Source organism: Pelodiscus sinensis, chromosome 25 (genome assembly GCF_052426305.1).
Source record: "Pelodiscus sinensis isolate ZL-2025 chromosome 25, ASM5242630v1, whole genome shotgun sequence".
NCBI lineage: Eukaryota > Metazoa > Chordata > Testudines > Trionychidae > Pelodiscus > Pelodiscus sinensis.
Window position 1 is genome coordinate 18,119,799 of NC_143076.1, and position 27,297 is coordinate 18,147,095.

Sequence of the window (27,297 nt, forward strand, 5' to 3'; positions counted from 1 at the left end):
GGGTGTTGATTGCTCCCTTGGACATGTCTACATCTGAAATTGAAGCAATTACACAGCAACCGGGCCTATGCCGCACACACCAAAGCCTTCAAGAACAAATCTCAAATGTAACTGTTTCAGCCATAACTAGGATGGCCCTGATGATGATGGCAACAATGAAATGGGAATGTCTGATCCTAATTCAATCAGCCTCTGGTTAACGCGGGAGAAGCCAAAGTGCAACGTATTTCAATATCAAAAAAGTCACTACTAGAACAAGCTGGTGATAAAAAGAAAGAGCTTGGTCAATAAACTCTAAGGAGTCAATTTGTGCCTTCCATACCAACACAACTCAAAAGGAACTCCACTGACGTCTATGGTGTTTATACCATTGTAGGGGAGACAGAATGACGCCCCCAAAGCCCACCTCTTTTACTGCTTCCAGTCCACTCACATATGCCTGGCTACCGTATCCATCCACATCCGATTCTGCACCTGCTGAGTCTTCACTCGTTTCCTTTTTGTTCATGTAACTAAAATGACTACAGGAAAGATAATTAGCCTTAAACATACTTAATACTACAGTACATTATCTCAATCTGTGGAGAAGAATGGTATCTGGTAGTATTTTCCTCATAAGCTTAATCAAGCTGCTGTCTTAAAACTCTCCAGAGTACTGTGAAACAGTAATAGGAAGTCATAGGCAGGCTGGAAAGATTTTATATTTGTATTGTTAAGGGAAACGTGCAGACTGTTTGCAGGCACTTTGAGAGGCATTGCTTTGCACGGGTAATGGTGCCATTTTAAAGAGCTCTGATACCAGTAGGACCAATGGTGCTGAGAACACATCCATCAGCCCGAGTCATGATGGGATCTTTGAAGTGCCTGATCTTTTAAAAAATATGAAATCTCTCTTCTTTCGTTTTTGCACACTTTGCATTTTCAGGGGACTGATCCAAAACCCTTACAAGTCAACCGGGGGAAAGGGCGGGGGGGGGGGGGGGGGAGGAGAGAGAAGGATGGAATGACTCCCATTGGGTTCGATAGGCTTTGGATTATGGATGTGAGTGTTTAACTGGTTAAGCAGTTCACTGCTCCAACCCCATGGGGAACTGCTGCAACAGGGGGAACTCCAGCCCAATGGCTGTGTCTAAACTGGCAAGTTTTTCCGCAAAATCATCTGCTTTTGCGGAAAAACTTGCCAGCTGTCTACACTGGCCGCTTGAATTTCCACAAGAACACTGACGATCTCATGTAAGATTATCAGTGTTCTTGCGGAAATACTGTGCTGCTCCCGTTCGGGCAAAAGCCCTCTTGTGCAAATCATTTGTGCAAGAGGGCCAGTGTAGATAGCACAGTGCTGTTTTGCGCAAAAAAGCCCCAATGGCTAAAATGGTGATCGGGGCTTTTTTGTGGAAAAGCGCGTCTAGATTGGCCACGGACGCTTTTCCACAAAAAGTGCTTTTGCGGAAAAGCGTCCTGCCAATCTAGACGCGCTTTTCCGAAAATGCTTTTAACGGAAAACTTTTCCATTAAAAGCATTTCCGGAAAATCATGCCAGTCTAGACGTAGCCAACATGTTTAACCAGTTAACCAATTAAACAGGATGTTAGATCCCTACTTCGGGGGAAGCCTTGAAAAAGGGAAAAAACCCAAGATGAGCCAAGAAAGGTAATTCATGCTTCCAGGTAACACTGGAGCTGGGACATTGAAGGAGGCTTTTGGTAGTATCACAAGTACCCCTCAAGAAACCTAGGGGGCCTGAAGAAAATCGATCACGAGCTTCCCAGCTGCATTTGGCAGATCTCCTAGAGCTTCAGAGCAGCATTTAAAGTGTTCAGTGCTTAAATGAGTATCTCAAGGTTTCTCGTCTCCCTTTCACGCAATCCCCTCGCTTCTGTCCACAGGTGCCAGAGATAGGCCCTAAACTTCTCCCTATCATTGCCCCTCTATTTTGTAGGTGGGGGGCCACACACCCCCCACTTTTAAGAGCCTCAGTTTAAAATGATGGGCCTAGGGTGCCCTTTATCCCTGGCCAGAGCTGGGGCTGTGTAACGCGGAGCCCCTTCCCTGCTGCCATGATTGGGCCACACTTCAGCATTACTGTGAACTGCCACAAAGGATCACAACACCCACAGCCTCTCCGCACACTTTGGCTGCCCTGTCAGTGCCCTGGCTCCTTGCTTTAGGTCTTCCTGTAAAATAACCAGACCCATCTGCCAGAGACCAGCACTCGAGACGGGTCAGCAGTCAAACAGGTTTTAAACAGAAACTACTCTAGCCTTGGCTCCTCTGTGAGAATAGGACGAAGAGCTTCCGAGAAAAACAGCCCAACCGAACTTGTTCATCTCACTGACAAAAGAACCAATAGCTAACGGACAACGTGCCATGTAACAACGAGATAAATCTCTCTGCACAAAGTACACTGATATATCATTGATTTGGACAGGGGCTAAGATGAAAATCTGTGGAAAGAACTGTAATGTCCCATTCACCCCAATAAATTTATCTGTTTGGGTTTTTTTTTTTCAGTTTTTTAAAAAACAGAGATGCTGGAATTTATTATTTGTCATCCTTTCCCATTTAGATGGCTTCTATCTATCAACATCTCCACTGAATAGAATGTGAATGGATAGACCTGAAGGGAGAAGAAAGGGTTTTCTCCTACCATCATAGGAGAGCATAGCTTTATATTGCCTTGCAATAGGAAGTTATGGAATCACCTGCCCTCATGGGAAATTTTCCCCCTAATTCCTCAGCAGCTAGATGTAGAGGTGATTGGGAATTGTAGGGCAAAATGGATTTTTTGGGGCAGAAAATGGAGAGCAGAGTAAACTAAACTTGTTTGTGGAAAAGCATTGGTCAGAAATTCCTATTTTGGTATTTCTAAAATGAAAACAAAAATTGGTCCAAAACATTGTTTCTCAGTTTTACATCAACAAATTATCTAAATAAAAAAATATGGATTGACTGATCCAATATTCCCATACTCCTTAAAAGTTTTGGAGTTTGTCCATTTGAGAGCTTAATGTTTTGGTCCTGGTTCAGGATAGGAAATAGTGTAATCTCAAAAATTTGTGTAGGGTGAGAAAACCATTTCCTGCCCAGCTCTGGTCTGCTGGCAGCTTATGCTGGGCAGGACAAGTTTTTCATGTCAACTCATACATGTTTCCTCCCTAGAATTCTGCTGCTGCTTTTCAATGCTGATCTAGAGTTCCCATTCATATTCCAAACAGAGCTGGGTTTTGCCCTGGTGGTGATGCGCATATGACATTTAAACCAACAAAAGAATTTTTTTCAAAAGGCTAATTTTCTTTTCCAGAAAGATGTTTAATGTAACGTATCATTAGGTCTGACAAACTTCTATGTTCGGTTTTAACATCAATTGTTCTCACCCAGCAGATTTATTTTGAATATTGCAAACTAGCTTGACAAACCCCCTGATTTCCCCCCCTCCCTCAAAACCCCCTGATTTTCAGACTAACTTTTTATGAAGGGGGATGGAGGAAAAGAGAAGAACACACCAGAAAAATCAAGATTCGGTTTAAATCTTCTGGGAGCAGAATTGCACATAACACCAAGAAAACAAAAGGCAAAGTTATAAATACATGGGAGCCCATCTAATATTTGACTCCCAAATCCGTATTTAGGAGTCTCAATAGCATCCTGATTTGTCAGGACCACCAAGCACCCTGGATTCAGGGGGAAACTGGCTGGTACTCACCACCCTTGGAAACCTCCCCCCTCCAAAAAAAACCCAAAACCAAAAAAACCCAAGGCCACTTACATAGGCACCTAAAATTCAACATAGAAGCCTCACTTTTAGCCCCCAGCTTCAAAAAGACTTGGGCAAAATCCTCATGCATGTCAAGAAGATGGGTGGTCATTTGTATACCTTGTGCTATTCCACCCTGTGTTAAGTGGACATTGTGACACACTACAGCCTTCTGCAGGTTTCCAGCAGCTGGTTACAACCGATACACCTTTCCTGAATACCATGCAAGGATCCCCAGCAGGAAAGCCATATGCATTGTCAACTTCTCCCCCCCCCCCCCACCCCCCTTTATACCTCCACTTACCACACTACTGTTTTGAATCTCTAAAATAATGTGACAAGTTAATGATGGCACAATTATCTAAATGTTTAACAGACATGTTATCTAAGTGAATCAGATTGAGATTCCATCCCGCTGACAATAAACATCAATGGCAGAGCAGAAAGTGATAGGCAAATTATCACAAACCCTGCAATTTCAATGCTATTAAATTTGGAGGAATAACAGCCCTGAGGCCTGTAAACTCTGAATAAAATAGACCCTTGTGTTTGTCCAACTATTAAATCAAAATGCTACCAACATCCCATGAATATCACCAAAATGATTTATAGCTTTTCTAGTTTCACTTACACCCTTGTTTTATTACATCTCTTCTGTCGTGTGTGCACGGATGTTTGATGTCACTACGAAGGAGCTCATTTCTGGGTAAAGAATGCCACTGGGCAGCCACCAACAATCAATAGTCAGAAAATGACAAGTGATCCTGTAGCACTTTAGAGGCTAACAAAAAAAATATTTAGATAGTACCACGAGCTTTCATGGGCACAACCCACTTCCTCAGATGAGTGGAGCAAGAGGCCCAGAGAGGCAGCACAGAAATCCCAGAATTTAAGTTTTTTAAGTTACAGACTAACACGGCTACCCCTCAGACTTTTAATCAATATCATGTTTATATAAAAAGAAGGCAGACTTAAAGTGCACACCAACTTCCCTTTAGAAAGGGTGAAATAAGTGCATTCACTATTAGTACCAAACATGTATTTACCAGTGATCTGGCATGGGCTGCGTGAACAGCAATGTAGTAAAATTCATAGGTAAAATAATATGGGTAAGTGCCAAAAGAACTTCATTGATTTTGATGCTTCAGTGTCATTTTCAAGTGTGACCTTAGCACCTAGGATGCTAAATCTCATTGATTTTCAATGCAGTTTAGGCACTGGAGTGTGTCTGGTTTTCACGATGTGACTTTGGCTTTTGAAAATTGTAGCCTTTATCTAAAGCACAGAAGATCGTGGATACATCTACATCTGAGTGGTCCGGTAGGAGTCCCAGCTAACATCTACATATCCACACGGGCTCGGCTCAAACTCATACCTAAAAAATAATTTTGTGGACCATCTGCCTACGCACGTAGTCAGGGTGTTAGGTGGGATTGGACTTGTTAGTTTGAGAAGCAGCCTGGGCCACCATGGACACATTGCTGTCCTTAGGCATTAGCTCCAGCCCCCACTGATCTTGTAGAGAAAATTGCTATCCTATGAGGAAGTTCAGAGGGTCCCAACCAATCTAGGGCCATGGAAGCATAAAGCAGATGAAACTCAGCATTGACTAATGCAAGGTAAGGCACTCTGGAGGGAATCATTTGAATTACTCATACATTTAATTTAAAACCTGGTAATGTGTAAGTACTCTGGGAAAGAGATCTGGTTGTCACTGTGGACAGCTCAATGAAAATTACGCCTCCTTTCAAGTGGCAGGTGAGAGCGCGCACAAAATTCTTAGGCTGGATGAAGAATACATGGTAAGTGTTATAACACCACAGTAGACACAGACTGTGTTTCCCCACCTGGAACGCTGTGTTCAGGTCCCTGCACCCTATTTGAAAAATAAGATCAGGCAAAAAAGAGAATGGGTATAGAGGATGAAAGTGATTCGAGTCCAGAAAAGATTTCTGTATGAATAATTGAAAGGACGAGGATTTAGACGAGGATGAGAAGGGACATGGCAGAACTATGCACAAGAAAGAAAGCAGATTGGATCAGGTACGGTCATTCAGCTGTTCTGTTCATATCCCACCTGCAAGCAATGGTTCTACTGACCAGAGTGGAGCTGAGGCATGAATTTGTGCCTAGGAACAGGGCAAGGATGAAGGGACCCGAGAAGCACAAGAACAGGACAGCTGTAACTTGCAGATTGGGTTCTTGGTCCTGTCATTTCTTAATTGACCCAGACATTTGCACAACACCACTGCAGCCACATGAAAAGACAAGGTGGTTGAGATAATACATGAAGAGCTTCATGTAGCTCAAAAGCTTCTCCTTCATCCACAGAAGAAGACTTTCCCTCACCCTTGTGTCTCAAGGGGTTTATTGTGAATTTCTCCTTTCCCATCCTCCTCGGTTCAATGGGACAATATGATCATCAATAATTGTTAAAGGGTTCTCGTTAGAAGATCAAATGCAGATTTCCTCTTAGCTCACTTGTCACCACCCTGGTTAGAACACGCCCCCAGCCAGCAATAAGGAGCAAGTCCTGGCCCAGACCAAATATACCACAAGAGTGAAATGCCTTGTTGAGGTGTCCTTCAGACAGAACAGTAGAATTGGCAACATAAGCCAAAAAAAAAAAAAAAAAAAAAAATTAACTGCTTGCCATGCTGGAGGTGATAGATAGCACATGCTAAGAAAATAAATTCTATATTAGGCATAAAATATGCCTCTGTCATAACAGTGTGAAATTAGGTCAGAAGTAAATCTGTGCTAGCATAGATTTACAGCCCAAACATACCCACATGATGCGGGTGATGCAGCGTTTCTGCATCTGTAGCATTCTCATGTTAAACACCTTGGCACATTCATGGAAATGCTATACAATTCACCTCTGATATTTATAAAAGTCAGCAGCTATTATATTTTAGACTCAGCAGCTCACTCAAACCCACAGAATGCGTTACCATAATCCTACGCATGGGAACATGTGTGCAGTTTTTAAAGTTATTTTATTTGTCTTTTAAATTTTAGAACAGAAATGCCTAATTTTCCACATTTTCCCAGAGGCATGGAAGTATGCTTCCACTGCTCTATTAGAGAAGCCAAAACAGTTGCTACTTTTGCTGTTACTGTAGGATTCAGGCCAAGTAAAGTGAATATCCAGAAAGCACTTAATCCTGAATTAACTGTGCTACGCAGAACATACAGAAGTTTCTATGTTTATGGGGGGAGGGGGGAGCAGGAAAAAAAGTCACTCTGTTTCCAAAACAGAAGTTTCATTTTTCTGTCAAAGTTGAGAGGCTCAGTGTGATAGTTGTCAGAATAGCCTAAATTTAAAACAAGTTAGGTTAGCATGTAGGGTTGCCAGGTGTCAGGTATTGGCCCAAACAGTCCGGTATTTGCTGTCTCTGTCCATTAAAAAAAAAACAGAAAATATCAGACATGTAAAATGTCCAGTATTTTCTGTTCTTCTTGGATGGAAGGCCGCTTGGGACATTCCCCACCTGCCGCGTCTGGCGGGGGCAAGAGGAGTAGTGAGTTTGGGGATTTAAAGGCACAGCGCCTCTTTCTTTTTTGCTCAACCAATTTTTTTCCTGCCACATTCGGTATTTTTTTTTAAAGTATCTGTTCCTAGGAAGCAGTGAGCAATGTGAACGTATGTTAGGTAAGGTCGTTTTCCCGTATTTTTAATTGTTCCACTGAAAAGTTTTCAGGAGATTCCTTTATATCTTACCCATATCCTTTGTAAAAAATCTGATCTCAGATAACAGTGATGTAGTATCATCAGTATTTTGTACTTTCTTAAAAGTTGTAAAAACTAACCAATATATCATTGGCTTAGAACGGGTGGCCTCTCTTAACAAATTACACAGTCTCTCATTTCTCTCTAGAAAGAATCACAGTAGCATCCTTGCAGTGGGTGTGCCAGAGCAACTTCCAAAAGTAATTCAAACTTGGACCTCTGCAAAAGGAAGGTCTTTCACCACACTTGTCAAACAGCCAGCTGACAAGGACGAAGAAGGGACCTGAGAAATCTTCTTTGCACGAGTTATTTGCAAATCGAGTTTCTTTAATATAGCCCTTATAATTAATGTTTTTGTAGCAGAGGCAGCGCTATTTGAGAGCTGCTGAACAGCAGGAAGCTATCAATTTCTTGGTGAGTGTGGGTTCCTTTGGCCATAAAGCCCATTTCTGATGTGTAACTGAGATGCATGTGTTTACATCTTGAGGAGGTGATGATAAACCTGTTTAACTTGGGTCCCTGTGACCCAGGAGTCCTATTTCTGTTCCACCAGGCTAAGTTTTCATGTCACCATTTGAGCTTTGGCAGGAATGTAGCTCTCTTTGGCAGTCTTGCACATTCCAGTCCCAAGACTTTAAATCAAATATACTTAATCAGCTCACATTTTTCAAGGTTATTAGTGAAACCTAGTCGCTGCCCTGTTTTAACTTTATTTTGATGGCACAGTCATCATTAAATACCATCTTACGAACACACATTCCTGATGCTGCCACTTCTTGTAAGATGCTATAAATGGCCTGATTTTTCAACCGCAGAGTCCTCGTTTATTTCATAGGAAAGGCAGAGGGCTCAGTTCTACAAAACAAACACAAATAATTAAGCCACGACAGGCTGCTAGAAGACATTTAATCATTATTGCACGAACTCAAGTGCGAGTGTCAGTTTATTTCTTCGACTCCATGGTCTTCCTTGTAACGGAGAAAATCTTGGGATCCACCCAAGCTCTCCAGACAGAGTGAGAGAGGTTCTCATATTTTAGCCCAATAGAACTGTCATTTGCAAGACACATCTTTATCCCCATTCCAGTTTCTTCACTCTCAGCTAGCTGGGCAAGTTAAGTACACAGAAAAAATGCACTAGAATCTTTGTCAAACAGGTCGCATCTCCTTATAACACGACAATTCTAGCACCGAAATGCCGGAATCATCAAAGACATGATCTGTTTAGCCCAGGATCCTACCCATGGTCAGATGCCGCAAAGGAAGATGCAAGAAATCCTGCAAACCATGCTACATTTCCTTCCATTTCTCATCTGTTAGAGCCAAGCTTATGGCCTGAAGCCCATGGTACTGGAGAGCAACATTCGTACATTAAAACTGGAAGTCATCTGAGAGTGAAATTAAATTCTAACTACAATTACAGTGTGATGTCTGGGTTCGGGGAGGCAGAGAGAATATTTAGACTGATTATTGACCTACGCCTTCTCTCCTAGCTAGGCCGATTTTTCCATTCCCCCGCCCTCCCCAAATAGCAGCCATCACCAAAGGCGTGGAGTGGGTCAAGTTTTTTATAATGTTGCTAACTGAAATCCAGGTCTGCATAACATGCAGTGGTCCACATACGAATATGTATTTGATAATCATTTCTAATTAGGGTTGCTAGGTGTCCAATTTTCACCCGGACAGTTCGGTATTCGGGTCCCCCGTCCGGTAAAAAACCCGAAAATATCGGATATGTGAAATGTTCAGTATTTCCTGTTTCCCTTGGATGGAAGATCAGCAGGGACAGTCTTCCCGTCACGTGTGGCGGAGGTGGGGGAGTGAGGAGCCATTTAAAGGCGCAGCGACCTTTTTTTTTGCTCAACAACTTTGGTCTCCTGCGGTGTTGGTTTTTTTTTTTTTTTGGGCCATGTTCAGGATTTTTGTTGAAAGTATCTGGCAAGCCTATTTCTAATAACCAATCAAGTCAGACTCTCAGTATGCCAGGCGCTGTACAAACATGTGGTAACAGCACTGAATGTCCAGTCAGTATTTAATCCCACCTTTTGTGGGTAGAGCCTGTACGTTCCAAATCCTTTTTCTTCCTCTTCCTAATCCAGTTGCTTAACCCACATTATTATTTGTAAAAACCGATCCTAATTGGTTTGACTTTGAATAAGGAGGGCAATTATTTTAAAATTTATTAACTGCTGCTTGGCCAGTGAAGTTTCCAGATCAAATGACACGGTGAACCTATTCCTGTTCAGTGATGCAGCAATTTATATTACTGATCGGTCATTAAAAAGCTCTGGCACAAAACCGGTTGTGTTTTCCGAGCCAACATAGTGTCCATGTGTCAAATTTCAACCTCTGAGTATAAATTAAGACATTAATCGTATTTATCAGTTTATCGGTGATAAAAAGACTTGCTTGTACAAATTTAAGCTGTTCCTAAAACAGTACAGGGAAGTGGACACCCTCCCCCGCCTCAGCTTTTAGTTTTACTTTAGAGAACTGGGTGCAGACTCTGAAGCATAAATTAAATACATGCTCCTATCGGAGCTGCCTCGCGGTTAACTCAGAGGCACTCTAAGCAATCACAGTGTTTGCATTACGTATGCTGCTCAATATACAGCCCACAAAGAGTTCCCTGTATTTACCTGTTATTGTACCCAAACAAAACAAAACTGCAGAAGTGCAACAACAGAAAGAACCAGGATTAAAACAAACTGTTCACTCTGCGGTAGAACTACCATCATTTTGTCCACCACTACATTATTTAGCTAGGAAATAAAGGGTAAAATTAGCTTAAATTGGTTGCATACGAGTTGGAAGGTCCTCTCTCGGCATCCACACGCCTCATGTTGGGCAATGCATGCAAAAAAGCCTTAGCCACACATGGCATGCATCATTACTTGCCACCACTATTTATTTTGATAGGCCCTTTTGTGGTATTGTGTATTGTCCAACTGAACTGAGCTAGAAGGGAATTACAACAATACTGTCATATATACACTGGCATGTGTTAATTCCATGTACCACACAATGGTTGAAAACATGACGCAGTCTTCATAAATGGTTCTCTCCTTGCCTTTTTACTTGAACATCGTGTGCTAGTTAGACTCACAACATGCTTAGCTTGTGCTTCGAGATAGCAGATGGATTCTGGTTTTGAAGATACCAATTTGCCAGGAGCCAGCAAAGATGCCTATCAAAACAGGCAATTTATTAGGAATCAACCGAAAGCACAAAAAAGGAGAGTTTAGAGTTATCCATCCCATTTCACTCAGAGGCAGGCTCAGTATACATTGCAATAAAAAGTACCTAGGAGCTACTGGTAACAACAAGCATTCAGGGCTTAAAGCCATACAAGTCAATAACTGAATTTCCATATGACTAAGCAACCTCCCCCTACTTCCATACACAGCTCCCACAAATGCCTGCATCTCACTGTGCCCCCCCCCCCCTCCGGTTAGGTATAATCGCTCAACGGCAGGCCATAATTTTGTCCTGGGGCCACACAGTTTCCAAGTATTTCAGAACAATGAGAAAAAGAAAAAATGCTGAGGGGTTCATCCCTGCCTCAGTTATCTATCAAGCCCGTGGTCCATCTGGCAGGAAAAGTATAGACTTGAGAGGGTGGTAAAATGGTTGGCCACTTCAGCAAAGGAAAAGGGAAGGGAAAAGCCATTCGTTTTCGGTCTCAATCTAGGTTCATAAATTTATATGGGAATATGTGTGAAAGAAAACCTCAGCAAAGAATCCCACACAAATCATTTACACCGGAGAAAGAAATAGGAACTCCCTTCTACGAGCCATTCCCAGGAAGTTCTATCTCAGGGACCACTGTATTCAGAGGCACAAAGAGTCCCAGCTTTGCTCTTCAGACCTTCTGCCACAGACCAACCCCCCTAAAGAACCTGGCTTTTTTTCCTTTTGCATATATTTTAAGTCCAATATCAGAGAGTCTCGGTCTGCAATGCAGGCGTAGACTGCCAGTCAATCTACGGTGATGATCCAGTTGACATCTTGACATTAATTACCCATGTCCTATGCCAAGGAAACATGACCTCTATCGAGTCAAGATAAAAGACAATTAATTATTCACATAAATAGGATGAAAAAGGGCGCCGACTCGTCAATTCAGCCTGAGAATCTTCTGAAGCGCCAAAATCATTTAGGAATACCAGCCTATTGACTTTGAGTCAGACTCTTCAGTCACTTTTGAAAATAGCACCTAAGTATTTTTACTCCGCTTTAAAGCTGGTGGCTTGTTACGGAGATGCTCAGATTTCCTCCAAATCTTCTGGCTGAATCTTTAAATTCTGGATCCATATCATTACCCTGATCAAAAATAGCAAATCAACCACAGAAAAAAATAAAGGCGTAAATATCCAGTTTCAACAACACAGAAGCAAATTGTTTGTTAGCGATTGAGAAATGTCACGAAGCACCAGCATTTATTTCAACTCCTGTATTCAAAGCCCTACAACGAGAATGGTATTAGTAGCCCGGAAATAACAAGGATGTCCTTTCTCATGAGTTACTACAACACCATCCACACCTCTTGGTTTGGTTTTTGCTCGCAGGTGAGAAAGGTCCGGAAGACAAGTGTTGACACAGAAAATAAGTGCTTCCTGTCAGTTTCTATTTCTCTGGTGGTGGTAAAGCCTCCAAGCCGCACGCGCTCATAACAAGCTGTAAATGAGAATGTCTCCATCCTTTGTTAGAGACAACATGGGTGAGGTAATAACTTTTATTGGACCAACTTCAGTTGTTGAACGAGTCAAACTTTCAAGCTTACACAGAGCTCTTCAGTACCTCTTTCAGGCATGAAGAACAGCTCTATATAAGCATCAAGCTGGCCTCTTTCTCCAGCAAAGTTGGTCCAATAAAAATTATTATATCGCTCACCTGCTCTTTCTAATATCCTGATGCCAACCAGGTGATGCCACCATACCATCCTTTGGAATGTTGCTGTTCTTTTAAAAGGAAAAACAGATACCTAATATTCCCCAGAACAAACAGTTATGAAGGGTAGAATTAGCCCCTTTTTTCTGGTGTTTTCCAAGCATTTTTGAACTGGGGCAGGAGGAGGGGTAAGTGCGCAGTTGTATCATTTTAGGGGAAGTGAGCCAGCTTGGCAGGATGGAACCACTGAAGGTCACTAGGTGAAACAGCCTTTCACAGCTGGTAGACATGACCCTATAATGGATATATCAACATATTCTTCATGAAATAGGACCACGGAGACAGGACAGGACATGTGAAAAGACTGAAAGTTCTCCAACTTACTTCTGTATTCTGGCTGGGTTGATTGAGTTGAGGTTGGTCCTGCTTTGGGCAGGGGGCTGGACTTGATGACTCCTGAGGTCTCTTTCAGCCCTAGGATTCTATGATTACAAGAGGTTTTAACTTCCTGGCAACAGCAGCTCGGATTCCTCCTCTTAGATTCCAGTCAAACCATCTTAGATTTTTGAAAATCAAGCCCCCATGCAGCATTTTGATAGATAATTTTGTTTCATTTCCAGCATGGATAGCCGCCAACCCTTTTCTACACTAAGGTTTCGGGTCACTGCTGATAATACGATTTGATTGATGGACTAATATTCCCTGTTCTACCTGTTAGGTTAAACGGGTTCTGAACAGATTTTCTGTTTCCTTCAGAAAGTCATCTGAGTTTTCTGCTCTCAAATACTGTATATGGTAGTTAGCACAAGAAGAAAGAGCTTTCAAAGTAAGGAATGGAGGTGGAGGGGAGAGAGACCATTGGGTTTGGAAAAAAATCACTGTTTGATCAAGATTTGTATAATGAAATAGGAGATCTCACTGCAAGTCTCAGCCAAATCGCACAAGTCAGATAGCTGGTTCTCCTCTTAGAGGGCTGTGTTAGACAGACATCAGTCAGGGATGGTCTAGATGGTACTGGGTCCTGCCATGTTAGGGGACTGGTCGCTATGACCACTTGAGGTCCCTCCCAGTTCTAGTGTTCTATGATTCTATATTTTCTGGAATGGCCATGATGGTGAAAATGCAGGTGCAAGGTTATACCATACAAACATTCAGAAATATCCAGCAGAACCATACTGTCTTCCCACCATCAAAGGGCACTGAGAAAAGAAACTTTGGGTAAGACCTCCAGAAGAGCTGTTGGGGACTTACATAAACCGGAGATGTTGGAAGACCCCATATATTCAATCTATCCCCTGCCTTAGCCAATGCTTGATTGTTCCCTGCCGTATGATATCTAGAGTTTCATCCAGCTTAGTTTTAAATGTTCTCTGACAACAAGGCATTTAGTTGAAGTTTCACTTCCTGACTTCAGACATGAGTGAAAAGGAAGTCAAAATAGTTGAGAGCAATCGTTTAATTTGCCTATTCAATGCCCCACCTCTTCACAGCCAAACAGAACCCTAGGAGCTGAAACAAAATCCGAAGCAGGGAGGGCTGTGTATATTAAGCAAAACCCACACAAAGGAAGAAGACAACTCTCAGACAACAGGAGTTGTCAGAAGGGAATGAAATATTTTGCTGGTAATAAAGAGAGGCAATCCTACACACCATCAGTGTCCTGCTGCAACCTGGATGACTGGAAAAAAAAAGTCTGTATTCTTCTGGAAAAACATTTCTCAATGTCCCAGAACAGTGCTTGAATGATACACAAGACACTCAGGCAATTTTGTCCAACCGGGACCAACCAGTAGTTCCCCTGCTGTTTCATTTCATACAAGAGAGTCGGGTAACTTCACCTCCACCTAATGAGTATAGTACCAGGGCAGGCCTAGCTCCCGATAGTGTATTCTTCAGCTTGGCAGAATTCCATTCTTATTTTTTATAGTCTCGAGAACATCAGTGTTTAACACAAATGCTTCTTACAAGTTTGATGTATTTAAATTTCAGCCATTGTGGAAAATGATGGAGGACCCGATAATCATTAAATGACAGTAGACACTGAGATCCAAACAATTAGCCAAAGTGTAAATACCTGCTTAAGGCAGTGTTCATTACATGTTTGAACACATTCGCATGGGACTCGGGCAAGTTCCCATGTCAGGATTTCTTACGTTGCCTACTTGTAAACATTGATTACCGGCAACAGAATTTTCTCCTTTGCTGGACTGGACACATACGTGCACAGAGAAATCAACATTTGCTGAAAACAAAAATCTAATCCCGCCAATCCTACATATTGTGCACAGGATTCTGAAAAGGTGTGAAATGTGGCTCCAGTCCCTCACCTTTGCAAGGGTCACCTGTTAGAAACTGAACAGGAAAAGACAAAGGGGACAATAACTTTCACCCCCCAGCCCTCCAGAAATGGTTAGGAACACACTCCTTTTCTCTTGGTAGAAAGGGCTGCGATTTTGGCTTCTGGCAGAAGGTGGCTTTGGGGAACAGTTCTGAGAGTTAAAAAAGTAGAAAGAATTAAAAACTGCATGAGAAGGGACGTCTCGCTGTGTCAACGCGTGTGCGCGTGAACCCAAGGAGGAAGGGCATGACCACCTATCTCCAGTTGGAGCTAACCGACGAGGGCGCACCACCTCTATGTAACATTGATTCCCCTGTCTGGCTCTGACCGGGATTCCTGGAAAGTCTGGCTTGTTTGAGCAGACGTCATAGTGCAGATCAACTACATTTTTTGAGGGTATTAAAAAAAAAAAAAAGTCAACATACCGGTGTGTGTCTGTCTGTGCGCCTCCAGGGCATCTTCCTTAGAGAACTGTGCACCGCACTGATCACAGACAAATGCTTTGGCACCCGCTGGAAGGAATGGGGGAGAAAAAAAGAACATATTATGAAAGTACCCAGGCATTGCGGACAGCTTCTGATGAGCCAACAGAAATACTATCTGTAAACATCTTTGTCAGAGAAGATACCGCAACAGCAACCATGTAATCTACAGCAGGTAGGACAGAGAGAGACAGACGACTGTAAAGTAACCTGCAAGAGTCTCTGTGCCAAGTAAAAGCGTGTCAAAATTTTCAAAATGCTGCAGTTAATGTGAATTTTGCTTCTAAGAAGCCAAACCAGAACCTGCACCCAAGATCGCTAACTAAAGCGCTATTCCTGGCAGTATTTGATAACACACTGCAGCTACATCTACACTGGCATGATTTTCCAGAAATGCTTTTAACGGAAAAGTCTTCCGTTAAAAACATTTTTGGAAAAGCACGTCTAGATTGGCAGGACGCTTTTCCGGAAAAGCACTTTTTGCGGAAAAGCGTCCATGGCCGATCTAGACGCGCTTTTCCGCAAAAAAGCCCCGATCGCCATTTTTGCGATTGGGGCTTTTTTGCGGAAAACAGCACTGTGCTGTCTACACTGGCCCTTTTGCACAAAAGTCTTTCGGAAAAAGACTTTTGCCTGAACGGGAGCTGCATAGTATTTCCGGAAAATCACTGACAATCTTACATGAGATCGTCAGTGCTTTTCCGGAAATTCAAGCGGCCAGTGTAGACAGCTGGCAAGTTTTTCCGGAAAAGTGGCTGATTTTCCAGAAAAACTTGCCAGTCTAGACACAGCCTACAAGTTATCCATGCTTGAGGACAGGATAGAACAATTCTTTCAAGGGTGGGGAATCTTTTTTGGGTCGGGGGTCACTGACCCCCAGGAAAAAAATAAGTCAGGGGCTGAAAAAGAGTGAGAAGCAACCCTGCCACTACACATTCCCCTCACACACCAGACCCTGGGGGAGGACCCAGGCTAGTACATTTTGTGGGTTCCCCAACACTGTGCGGTAGGACTAATAATGAGGGGTTCAGTGTAAGAGGGGGGTGCCGGGAAGCAAGCTTAGGATGTAGGGGTTGGTGGGTCTGGGAGGGTGCAGGAGCAGAGTAGGGGTTCAGGTTTTTGGCGAGAGGGGGAGCTGTAGGTTGGATTGCCAGCTCCCCAATTCTGGGGGGTTCCCCACATGGCACCACTTTGTGCTCTTACTGTGAAAGGGATGCAAACTAGGATAACTCCCAAAAAACGGGATGCGAGAAGGAAGAAACTTTGTAGAACAGGAAATGCATTCAGTAAAAGGATCATTTTTTTAAAAACCTAATAAGATAACCCGTAGGCCCCAAATTATCCTGAATCTTTTCCAGCACCAAAAGAAAAAAAAAAACACAACAGGACAAAACACTTTGGTAGTTGCTGAGAAAAACAACCTAATAATAAAATACATGATTAATATTACATTGCTCTTTAAAATCAAAGAGTTGCTTTCCAACAAATTAGATATTTGTTTAAAAAAATCATTAGACATCAGTGACTTTCACTAGCGTTGTAACTGATCTAATTTTAATTGGTTTCCCTCGCACTCTCTGCCAATTGTAGCAGTTATTACTAGTATCTAAAGAAGAGAGGAAAGAAAGAACGCAGCTCTATCTGATAAGAAGCGTGGCAGAAACAACACAATTTAGTGAAAGGCACAGATATTTCTGTGACTATTAGAGAGATGTGGTATTTGTGGGAATTCTTAGAAAATTGCTATCAACATGCGCTGCATATTGTGGGTCAGAAGCTGTAGTTATAATGAGAAAAAACAGGATGTCTAACAGCAGATAAGTAACTTACAGATAAAAATAGATTAACAATACACACAATCTTCTAAGCATATACTGTCAGGACAAAGCTGTGAATGCATTTGTTAGATTTTGAAGTTTGATTCATCTGCTGGAAGAGAACTAAACAAGGATTAAAGTATGACAGGGTAACCTTCAAACCGGTTGGATGGGCGTGGGGATGGGGGGAGGGACACCAGCTACCTCCCTTGTTCATGCATTTTGGTGACTTATCACAGGGATGCTTTCAAATGTAGCCGGGAAAGCTATGAGGCTGATTTCCAGGAATTCAGGTGGCATTTCTCATCCTGGTCCCAGCCCTCCAAATTAAATACAAAGGAAAATACGACATCCCTTCTCCTGCAAGAATGCAGGGCTTTTGAGAAAGGTGCAGACAAAACAGGTACAGAAAGACAAAGATACCATGAGATCCATTAAAGAAAGAATTCCTTTGCTTTTAAATTGTCTTAGTTACGGCTAGCTCCCGGGCAGAAATATTTGGCAGCAGCGAAATTAAAAGTGATAAATTTTCTCGCCAAGCTTTGATCGATAATAGAGGTCTCATCTGTTAATCAATAAGACAGTCTGCCTGTTTACTGTGCATATGTTGTTCTCTGCTGCCTTCAGTATGATGTCAAGTTTGCATTCAAAACAACTGAACTGTGCATAAACCACATGGGCTTTTCCCTAAAAAGAAGAAGAAAAAAAAAGCACTCGTGTGACATCATATAGCCAGGAACAGTTAGAAAGTCATCAGTAGGGACTTGCTTCTTTCGGCTACACATCTTTTTTTTTAAGCACATATATTTTTATGCAGGCAGATTATTTCTGAAGAGTTTCTTCATAGGCTAGGGCCGCAGTACAAAATGGATGTGGCCAACTTGACTTCCAGCCAAGTTGATGCTGCCCTAGTTCAAAGAGGAAGGAGATAAGGAGAACACACAAGGATGTGATGCCAGCTGTCCCTTCCATGCACTAACTAAGTATTGCTTTAATAACAAACACAGCTCTATTACCAGCATAATTGGAAAGGTCAGTTCTGTTACAGTCTGTCATGCCAGAGATTACTCAGAGAATGTTTTGTTCCCGGATCATTGACCCAAAAGGCCAGTACAGTTCCTATCGATACTGCACTTACACCCTTAGCCAAAGGCTGACATCTCGTTGAGTTGGGGTGGAACAGCCTGATTGCAGAAAAATGTCAGCTCAGTCTCAGGACATTTATTTCCCCCCCCGAAACAGAAATAAGAAGTGACTAGTCCACATCTAACCGTGAGAATATGCTAATTTATGGCAGGTTTGGTTTCGTTTTGAGGAAAAAAAAGATGCTGCATTTGATGTACAGGAAAGCACAGGTCTGAAATGACTCACTTCTGTGCCTGCTCGGCTCTCCTGGCTGACCGCAGGACATGCGAAGCAGCGATACACGCCAGGAGGACGAATGCAAACAAAGCTGGAACAGCATGGGACAACTTCCTGCCACACCTAGACAATGGATCAATTGATACCTGCTCTGGGCAGAAGGCCAGTTGGAATGGCGGGTGAGCCAAACGTGGAAGCAGGCACGCAGATCTAGAGTAGGGCTTTAGTAGCCTGATTGAGTGGCTCAACACCCCACAAAGCCTCTGAACTCAGTGGCAGTTCAGGAGTGCTCAGTAACTCTGACAGCCAGGCCATTCATTTTATCAGCCACACGAGTTTGCCCTGGCTTACAAATACGGACAGTCCCTGTCACCGTTGTAGGCCTCCCTTACGGCTTCAATCAAGTCTTCTATCAGTTTAGTGTTGGCTACCTCCGTTGGAGGATTCTATCCTGAATGTGAAGGGCAGGGACATGCTCTTTGGTCTAATATAGGGGTGAGGAACTTCAGGCCTGGGGGCTCCTCCAACGTTGGGGAACCCAGTCTGGTGCCCCAGCCCCCTGCTGCCCCACAGCAGGCTTTAAGCACACAAAATCTACTTGACTGGACCCCCTGGGCTCTGAAGAATGTGGGGAGTGTCTTTCTCCTCAGTCAGGGGCCACATCAGCGAGGGTTTGTGAGGGTTTGCATTTTTGGGGGGAGCTTCTCATTTGTGTGTGGACTTCGCCTGATTTTCAGTGGGTCAGTGGCCTCCGACCCATAAAAAGTTCCCCACCCCTGGTCTAATAGGTACTTCTAAATCCCTGGATTCTGTGACACATAGAACACCTCGTTGGGATTTTGGGCGGTGCCTCTACTAAAAAAAAAAAAGCTTCTTTGCTAGGCCATTGTACTGCACTCGCCAGGTTTAAATTAACGCAGCCCGGTTCTATGAATGCCTGGGAGAGCAAGAGGTGAAGTATGGGTAGGCCAAGGCATCTTGATAGAGGAAGCCACTGAACAACATGCAATGAAAGCAAAGTTTGGCCAAAGCCTTCAGAAACACCTGGAGTACAAAGCACATATCAAGCTGCACCTAGAACGGGGTGGGCAAAGGGGCCTCTGCAGGCCGCATCCAGCCCGCCAGTCTGGTGGATCCGGCCCATGGCCACCCTACTACTCCCTGGGAATGAGACCTGGGGATGGGGGAGCATGCGAAGACTCCTCCACCCTGGCCAAGTTGCTGTGGCTAGAGGGAAATGACGGCTGTTTTAAAACAGCTGGATATTCTCTCCAGGAGGGGAAGACGTCACGTGCTCCCTCACCCCAGGCCAATCAAGGTCCGTGGCCCACTTTTAAAAATGACTTAGATCTAGGGATGTAAGTGACTAGTTGAGCAGCTGACTATCTGATAAGTCTGGGCTTATCGGGTAGTCGAATTACTACTTAACTACTGGCTTCCCCCCTTTGCTGCCTCTATCAGAGGCAGCAAGTGGGGAGCAGGAGCCAGTGTTAGGGGGAGCCAGCTTAAAAGCTGTTCTTCCCAACACCGTCTCTGCAGGGGGTGGGTGGGCAGGGGAGGCAAATTTGTAGCAGAGGACTTGGCATGAGCCAGGACTGAGCAGTCCTGGCTAACGCTGGATCCGAGATCGCTGCTTTTTAAACGCAGTCAGAGTCGCCAGGCTCGCACCCGGTCCCCTGCTGCAGTTCTGCCTGGTGGCTCTTACTACATTTAAAAAGCAGAGCCGCAGCCATCCGGGACTGCTCAGTCCCAGCTCATGCTGCCCTGGGGAGCTAACCCCCTTATCGACTACTCAATGAAAATTCCATCGACTACTTGATTAGCTTATTAACTGCTACTTAACATCCTTACCTAGAACACAGATTTAGTTGGTTAAGGAGCGAAAAATGTGAAAGCCACTTTAAATGACCCACATCAATGGGAGTTAAGTGCCTGAGTTATATTGCCACTTCTGGAAATTTTACTCACTGCACACAATGTGCAGCGAACGGTCACTGGGGCAACCAAACTCCACAGATGTGTCCAACTTCTTCAAACACCCCCAAGTCGGAGGCACTATACCAGAAATTACATCAACCTGATACAGTGGCAAGTTTCACCAACGTGCCTCATCAGCAAAAGCGGCACAGTAAATAGGTCATCACTTAAGCACCTTCCAATGTTTTCTGCTTGTCCTGGACTCCATTAAAGCTTTAATGTTCACTGTGTGTGGCTGTGAACGTGCTGTATTTGCTGCGTTCCCTGATCGAAGTTTAGTAATGCTGAGACTTTTGCTCAGGCGAGAGATAAAGTTTCCTGATTGGGTAGGTCCTTCTTTAGTTCATCGGGGTGAGGAATAGCTGGGTCAGGACACTATGTACAATTGCTAATGAAATCTGACCGGGAACTGACCACGGGGATGCTGTGTCACCAGGACACAAACAAACCCACACGAATGTGATGCCCAAGTCTGATTGCAGAGTCTCATTGGGCTAGACAAGAAAACAAGCTCACCGGAACCATCACAGCTTCAAAGGAGACTACAAGAAATACCCATCAAGACAAGATGGGAGACAGACAACACTAGAAAAATCACATTCATTTTTGCCACGTTGCACAGACAATTTTTGCAAAGCAACAGAAAAATGTTCCCACCTAGGAGAAATTAGCTAATGTTCTTGGATGTGCCTGGGGTATAGCTCCTGCTACCCCCCCAAGCCATCCAAAACCCCATCAACAAAAATCACCAGATGCAACTTGAATGAGAAAGGTTGGGGAGGGGGGGAGAGGAATCTCCAAGACTAATATTATAAATGCAAAACAAGAAAATAAAGAGCTTGCCAGCATCTAATGGAGGGTTTGAAAAATTCCTTGAGATTTTAAAATAAACATCTTCAATGTTCTGATGAGATATGCATGCTTGGTTACATAAGGAAGTACAGAGTGTACCAAAACAGCATACCCAAAAAAAGCATAAGCTGTCAGAACAATAAGTACAGACATAGGGCATTTTACAACAGGCTATGCCGTACAGTTTTATTTACAGTACCTCTTATCAGTCAGGGAACAGTACGCTGCCTGCCAATTTCAAAAGGCCAGTACTGTGTGTTCTCTCACTCAAGTAGATGTGTACTCCAGGCAGGGAATTTTTTTTTAATCAACAAAACAAAAATTGATACAGAGCCAGAATTCCTGTAATGTACACATGCTCAGGCGTGGGGAGGGGGCAGAGAGGAGAAGAGAATGCAGTGATTGAGCATGTAAATAGTTCAAGGTTAATTTTACTATGTGAGTCACCAGGAAAAATGTCATCCAACATCTGAGCTTATTAAACAAGGTTGTTTTTTTTGGGGGAGGGGGAAGGGAGGGAATGGAGATATTTAATAAAGGGAGCTCTGGAAATGCCAAGCTTGAGAGAGTTATACATCAAAACGTAACGAGATACCTATCGAAAAGAGTAGTCCATTAAAATGTAAACATTGTTTGGGTATTTTTAGGAAGGGGTTTGCACTGCCTACAGTATATAGCTATCTTCAGATGCAGTACCCTACGGGACAGAACTTCCCGTGCTGCCAAGGGTCAGCTGTGTTGGACAGCATGCCTTGTAACTGGCAAAGCCAGCAGAGGCTCATATTTATATCTGTACAAGTACATTTATAGCTCCTGCCTAATAAAGGCCCACGTTGCACAGCACTGGCATGAACATACAACAGAGCTCCTGCTTTTTCCATGCAGCAGGATTCTGCAGAGTCACTACTGTCCTCTAGACTGGCTGCAGACCTCCATCTCATTCACCTCGGCTCTTCAATCAGCATTATTTTGTCACCCTGGATGTAGAAACCTCTAAGTCCCTTCTCTGCAGCCCCTAGAGACACTAGCTGTATTTCCCCAAAATAGCCCCCTGTGGTCACCAGTGCCCACAAACAATAAGCAAGAGACCAGTTTTTGGGACTGGTTCTGTTCAATATTTTCATCAGTGATTTAGAGAATAGCACAGAAAGTACAGGTTGGACCTCTCTAGTCTGGCACCTTTGGGACTGGACCGGTGCCAAACCAGATAATTTGCCAAATCACAGGAAGTCACTATTGTCTAGCAGCATTACCAACACTTCCAGGTAGGCTGTTAGAAGACATTTAGAGCTAAAGAACAGCATAAAACACTGATGGTGCGTCTAGACTGGCAAGATTTTGCGCAAAAGCATTTGCGCAAAAACTTGCCAGCTGTCTACACTGGCCGCTTGAATTTGTGCAAGAGCACTGACTTTGTAATGTACAAAATCAGTGCTTCTTGCGCAAATACTTTGACGCTCCCGCTCAGGGATAAGCCCCCTTGCGCAAGAATACTTGCGCAAGAGGGCCAGTGTAGACAGGCACCTAAAATGGCCATCGGAGCTTTCTTGCGCAAAAGCGCGTCTATACTGGGCGCAGACGCTTTTGTGCAAAAGCACTTTTTGCGCAAAAGCATCCGTGTCAATCTAGACGCTCTTTTGCGGAAATACTTCTAATGGAAAAACTTTTCCGTTAGAAGTATTTCCGCAAAATCATGCCAGTCTAGACGCAGCCTGAAAGTCAGGACTGGTGGCCATAAACAAACTGTGGGAAACTTTGCCACACCCATGATAAGTGGACACCCAGCTAACAAAAATCATGCCAGACCAGGGTTGACGCCAGACCAAAGAGTGCCAGACTAGAGAAGTTCAACCTGTATGCTTATTAAGTTTGCAGATGATACCAAGCCGAGAAAGGCTGCAAGTGCTCTGGAGGAGAGGGTCATAATTCAAAGTGATCTAGACAAACCGGAGAAATGGTCTGAGGTAAATAGGATGCTCAGTAAGGACAAATGCAAAGTGCTCCACTTAGGGAGGAACAATCCGTTACACACATACAGAATGGGAAGTGACGGTCTAGGAAGGAGTACTGCAGAAAGCGATCTTGGGGTCATAGTGGACCACAAGCTAAGTATCAGTCAAGAGTGTGACACTGCTGGAAAAAAAAAAAAGCAAGCATTATTTGAGGATACATTAACAGGAGTCTCATAAGCAAAATGTGAGACGTAATTCTTCCCCTTTACTCTGTGCTGATTAGGCCTCAATTGGAGTACTGTGTCCAGTTATGGGTACCACATTTCAGGAAAGATGTGGAGAAATTGTAGAAGGTCCAGAGAAGAGTAAACATAAATAATTCAAGATCTAGAAAACATGACCTATGAGGGAAGACTGAAGAACTGGTTTAGTCTGGAAAAGAGAACACAGAGAGGGGATAGGATAGTAGCTTTCAAGTACCTAAAAGGGTGTTACAAGGGGGAGGGAGAAAAATTATTTTCCTTGGCCTCTGAAGATAGAACAAGAAGCAATGGGCTCACATTGCAGCAAGGGAGATTTAGGTTGGACATTAGAAAAAACTTCCTACCTGTCAGGGTGGTTGAACATTGGAATAAATTGCCTAGGGAGGTTGTACACACCATCACTGGAAACATTTTAGAGAAGGCTAGACAGACATCTCTCAGGGATGATCTAGACAATACTCGGTCCTGCTGGGAGGGCAGTATTCATTCGCACATGGCAAGAAGATCAAGCTGGAATTGCTGAACATGCTTGAAATGGAACATAGAAAAAATACATGGTCCAGAGTGCCAAGTTTTAAACCACACTCCAGCCCATTGGGGCAAACTCCAAGAGGAACCTGGCAGGCAGGGCTGTGTCAGCACCAATTGAATCTGTTCAGAACCAGACAGTTTCAAGACCTTAGCAAGACCACATTAAAGCCACTCCAGCAGGAAGGCAAGGCAGCAAGGAACAGTAAGCCTCAGCCACAACAAACCAAATGCAGCCTAGACTGTCAGCTTTTGACTTTTATAGGGTGACCAAAAAGGGACTGGCTCGGCTTTCCCTTTGAAACTTCTCCCCCCTCCCTTCCATTTTTTTTCCTTTTCTCCCCCCCCCCCTTTCCGCCTTCCCCCATTTAGTCTTGATTCTGGATATCCAACACTCTGGTCATCTGAAGAAGTGGGCTGTGCCCACAAAAGCTCATGATGCCGTCTACATGTGTCGTTAGTCTTTAAAGTGCTACCAGGCTATTTGTTGTTTAAGTTTTTACATAGAAAAAGCTCAGTCTTAAGATAGAGAGAATGTAGCTTCACAAATGACTTGCTTACTGGTTTCTTCCAAGACCTAGGAAATACAACAGAGGGTGGATTATGAAAACAACCAAAATGTGTCCCCACCAAAGACACTTGTTTCTTAATATTCTCATACAGAACGTCTTTGGGAACCAAGTCTAATGGTCTACCTACCAAGTTACTGGGGAAATGTGGTAGTCTCTCTCCAGATAAGAAAGAGGGGGTTAGTCTACTCTTAATTTTACTGGCAAAGCTGTACAAAAGAAAGATGACACTGCCCCCAAGTCCTCCTCTGGTTGGGACCAAGAACAACATACCCAAGCTTCTCAGCTCATCTGGGGTTCTGCTCTGGAAAATGGTGAAGAGTTTTTGGGCAGCTTCTCCTGCCACTGAAACCAAAAACTTCCAAAGGCCTCACACCACTATTACATGGCTACCAACCTTGAGGCCCGATTCCTCCTCCTACTTGCAAGAAAGCGGTATGCTCTTCCAGGCTTTTCGGGTTCTGCGTGGACGGGTTGTGCTCCCATGGGAGCTGGGCTTCTGGGGACAAGCATTGTAATCACAACTACGAGCCTAAGTGACTTTTTCATTCTTAAGGGGCACCGTAAGAAACCAGATTCCCCAAACTAGTCCCTAAGGTTTTCTGTTTTCTGAATTCACTGCTGATGCACAATACTACTGCACATCAATGAAAAGCTACAGAGGTGCACAACTTTCCTCTCTCTAATCAACAGATTGTCAGGCAGTAGGACCCTTTGCGTTCCTCCAACAATATCGACATCCTCCTCCTCCAACTGCATGCTCTCCCAGTCCACACAGCCACCAGGGTACGGGCAGTAAGGCAGATCACTTTGGACTGGCAGTGTCACTGAATTCCAGAATGTTCCGGGCAGAGCCAATGCCAATCTCATTAATTAACTAAACAGTCTCTTTGTGCCAGAATTCTTCAAATAGATTTTATTCAGTTTGGTTTTGGATGCTCCATCTTGGACCCAGATCTAGAACCTACACACATCCGTGTGAAGACGCCAAGTGAGGAAGGATTATGAAAGAGAAAGCACAAACACAACCAACAATCTGTCTCCCACTTATCTTCTAGATGATCCTGTGGGTTCTTATGTGAAAGCTGGATGCTACCCTGACATTCAACTCCTCCCTGCCTCTATGACTAATCTCAATGGGGTATGGGCTAGGGTTGCCAGGTGTCCAGTATTCACCTGGACAGTCCAGTATTTTCACCTCCTGTGAAAAATGCAGAGAATACTGGACACCTGAAATGTCCAGAATTTTCTGAATTTTTCCCCGGCCAGGAGGTGAAAATGCCAGGCACCTGGCAACCCTACAAACACTCAGCACCCGGCCTCTCCCTCCCACCCCCACGAGCCTCTCCCTCGGCCCCCAACACCCCCAGATCCCCATGCTTACCTGGTTCCCCAAGGCTGCTGGCACAAAATGGCTGCTGGCCAGAAGACCTAGGGGAAGCAATGCTTCTTCTGAGTCTTAGTGCTCAACCACTCCCCTGTTCCTATCCCTGCACTCACTCTTAAGGGGGACATGCTGTTTTAATGATGTTTTATTTTAAAACCATTTTTTTTTGGCTTAGTAAGTCCTTGGAGTACTTTTTTTTTTTTTTTTTTTGTGCTCAACAATGTTGGTCTCCCCCCACTTTTTCCCCTTCAACAGAATTTTTTTCTGGTGTTTTTTTGGAGGGGAAGGGGAGGTCGATATTTTTGTTTCAACCATCTGGCAACCCTTCACAACATGATTGGGCATTTGACAGACTTTCCCAGCCTGCCTGGCTCCACGCCTTGTTCCTTCCCTTCCCTTCCACAGGAGAGGTGGCTGTGTCAGGGAGATACTCCCCAAATTAGCTGGTGACACATACGGGGCCAGGCCTTATAAGCTTGCATGAGGCTCCACTGAATTCAACAGCTTTGTCAGCAGAGCGGAGATCAGGCCACTATCTGCGGCTTCAGGAAGGAAAAGGTGAAAAATGCCCACGGTGATTTTTGCTTAATCACACCAAGGGCACCCAAGAATTTCACCCCCTAAGTCCTTACTATTTTTAATTCATTCAAAAGAAAGAAACGATTCCTCCAGACTCCCCTGGGCATTCACACTGCAAAATGCAGAGACAATTGATCAACTGCCAGCTGTCTGGTTCAACTCTGACTTGAGAATAGAGCAAGCAGCAAAAGCCTTATCATTTGACTACATCTTCTGTAAAATATCCCGAGTCTCAAACGCAGCGAAAGGGTCCCGGCTCTGTGATACTGCTAGGGTAGTGCTACACCTTCAGAAACCCTCAGCTGATCCGAAAACAAGAGCTTTTCTATTTTTAGTCATTATCAACCTAATAATACTTCCCAACACTCATTCAGTTTAATTACTTTATTGGAGGACAAGAAATAGGCTCTCCAGTTTTAACACTTCTGATGTTAGGAAGTAGTAAAATGTTCTAACTGGTTAAAAATGACACTAGTTTGCCTGCCTTTGGTGTTTCTGAAACCTTAATTGTGGCTCGGGCAGTGGATGTAAAGATCTTTGGCTGTTTCATAGCTTTGATTTCTACTCCCTTTCACCATAATTGAGGTGTTGCATTACAAGTACAGCAGTGGCATTTTCAGAGTAAAAAAACCCCAACAACCCATATGTATAGATATTCCTCAAAGCTTCACTTACAAGACAGAATTTTTCCCCATTGTGCTTAATGTCTGTGCTTAGCTTTTTTTATTGTTCTGTTTTGTTTAGCCAGGAGAATGGTCCGTGTGCTGTAACTGTTTTTACTGCGTTATCCCCTGAACGTTAAAGTGTACCTGACA

The 27,297-nt window shown here is 43.7% G+C and overlaps 1 protein-coding gene across 9 annotated transcripts in view; it reads right to left on the reverse strand.

Moving 5' to 3' along the window:
* The window catches only part of ZBTB16 (zinc finger and BTB domain containing 16), a 198,875-nt gene that overhangs the window by 61,512 nt on the left and 110,066 nt on the right, over nucleotides 1-27,297 (reverse strand). For all 9 annotated transcript variants that reach the window (XM_075909813.2, XM_075909809.2, XM_075909815.2 and 6 more), the window contains exon 4: nucleotides 15,140-15,226. In XM_075909813.2, coding sequence (XP_075765928.2) covers nucleotides 15,140-15,226 — 87 coding nt within the window. The remainder of the gene's footprint in view (nucleotides 1-15,139; nucleotides 15,227-27,297) is intronic.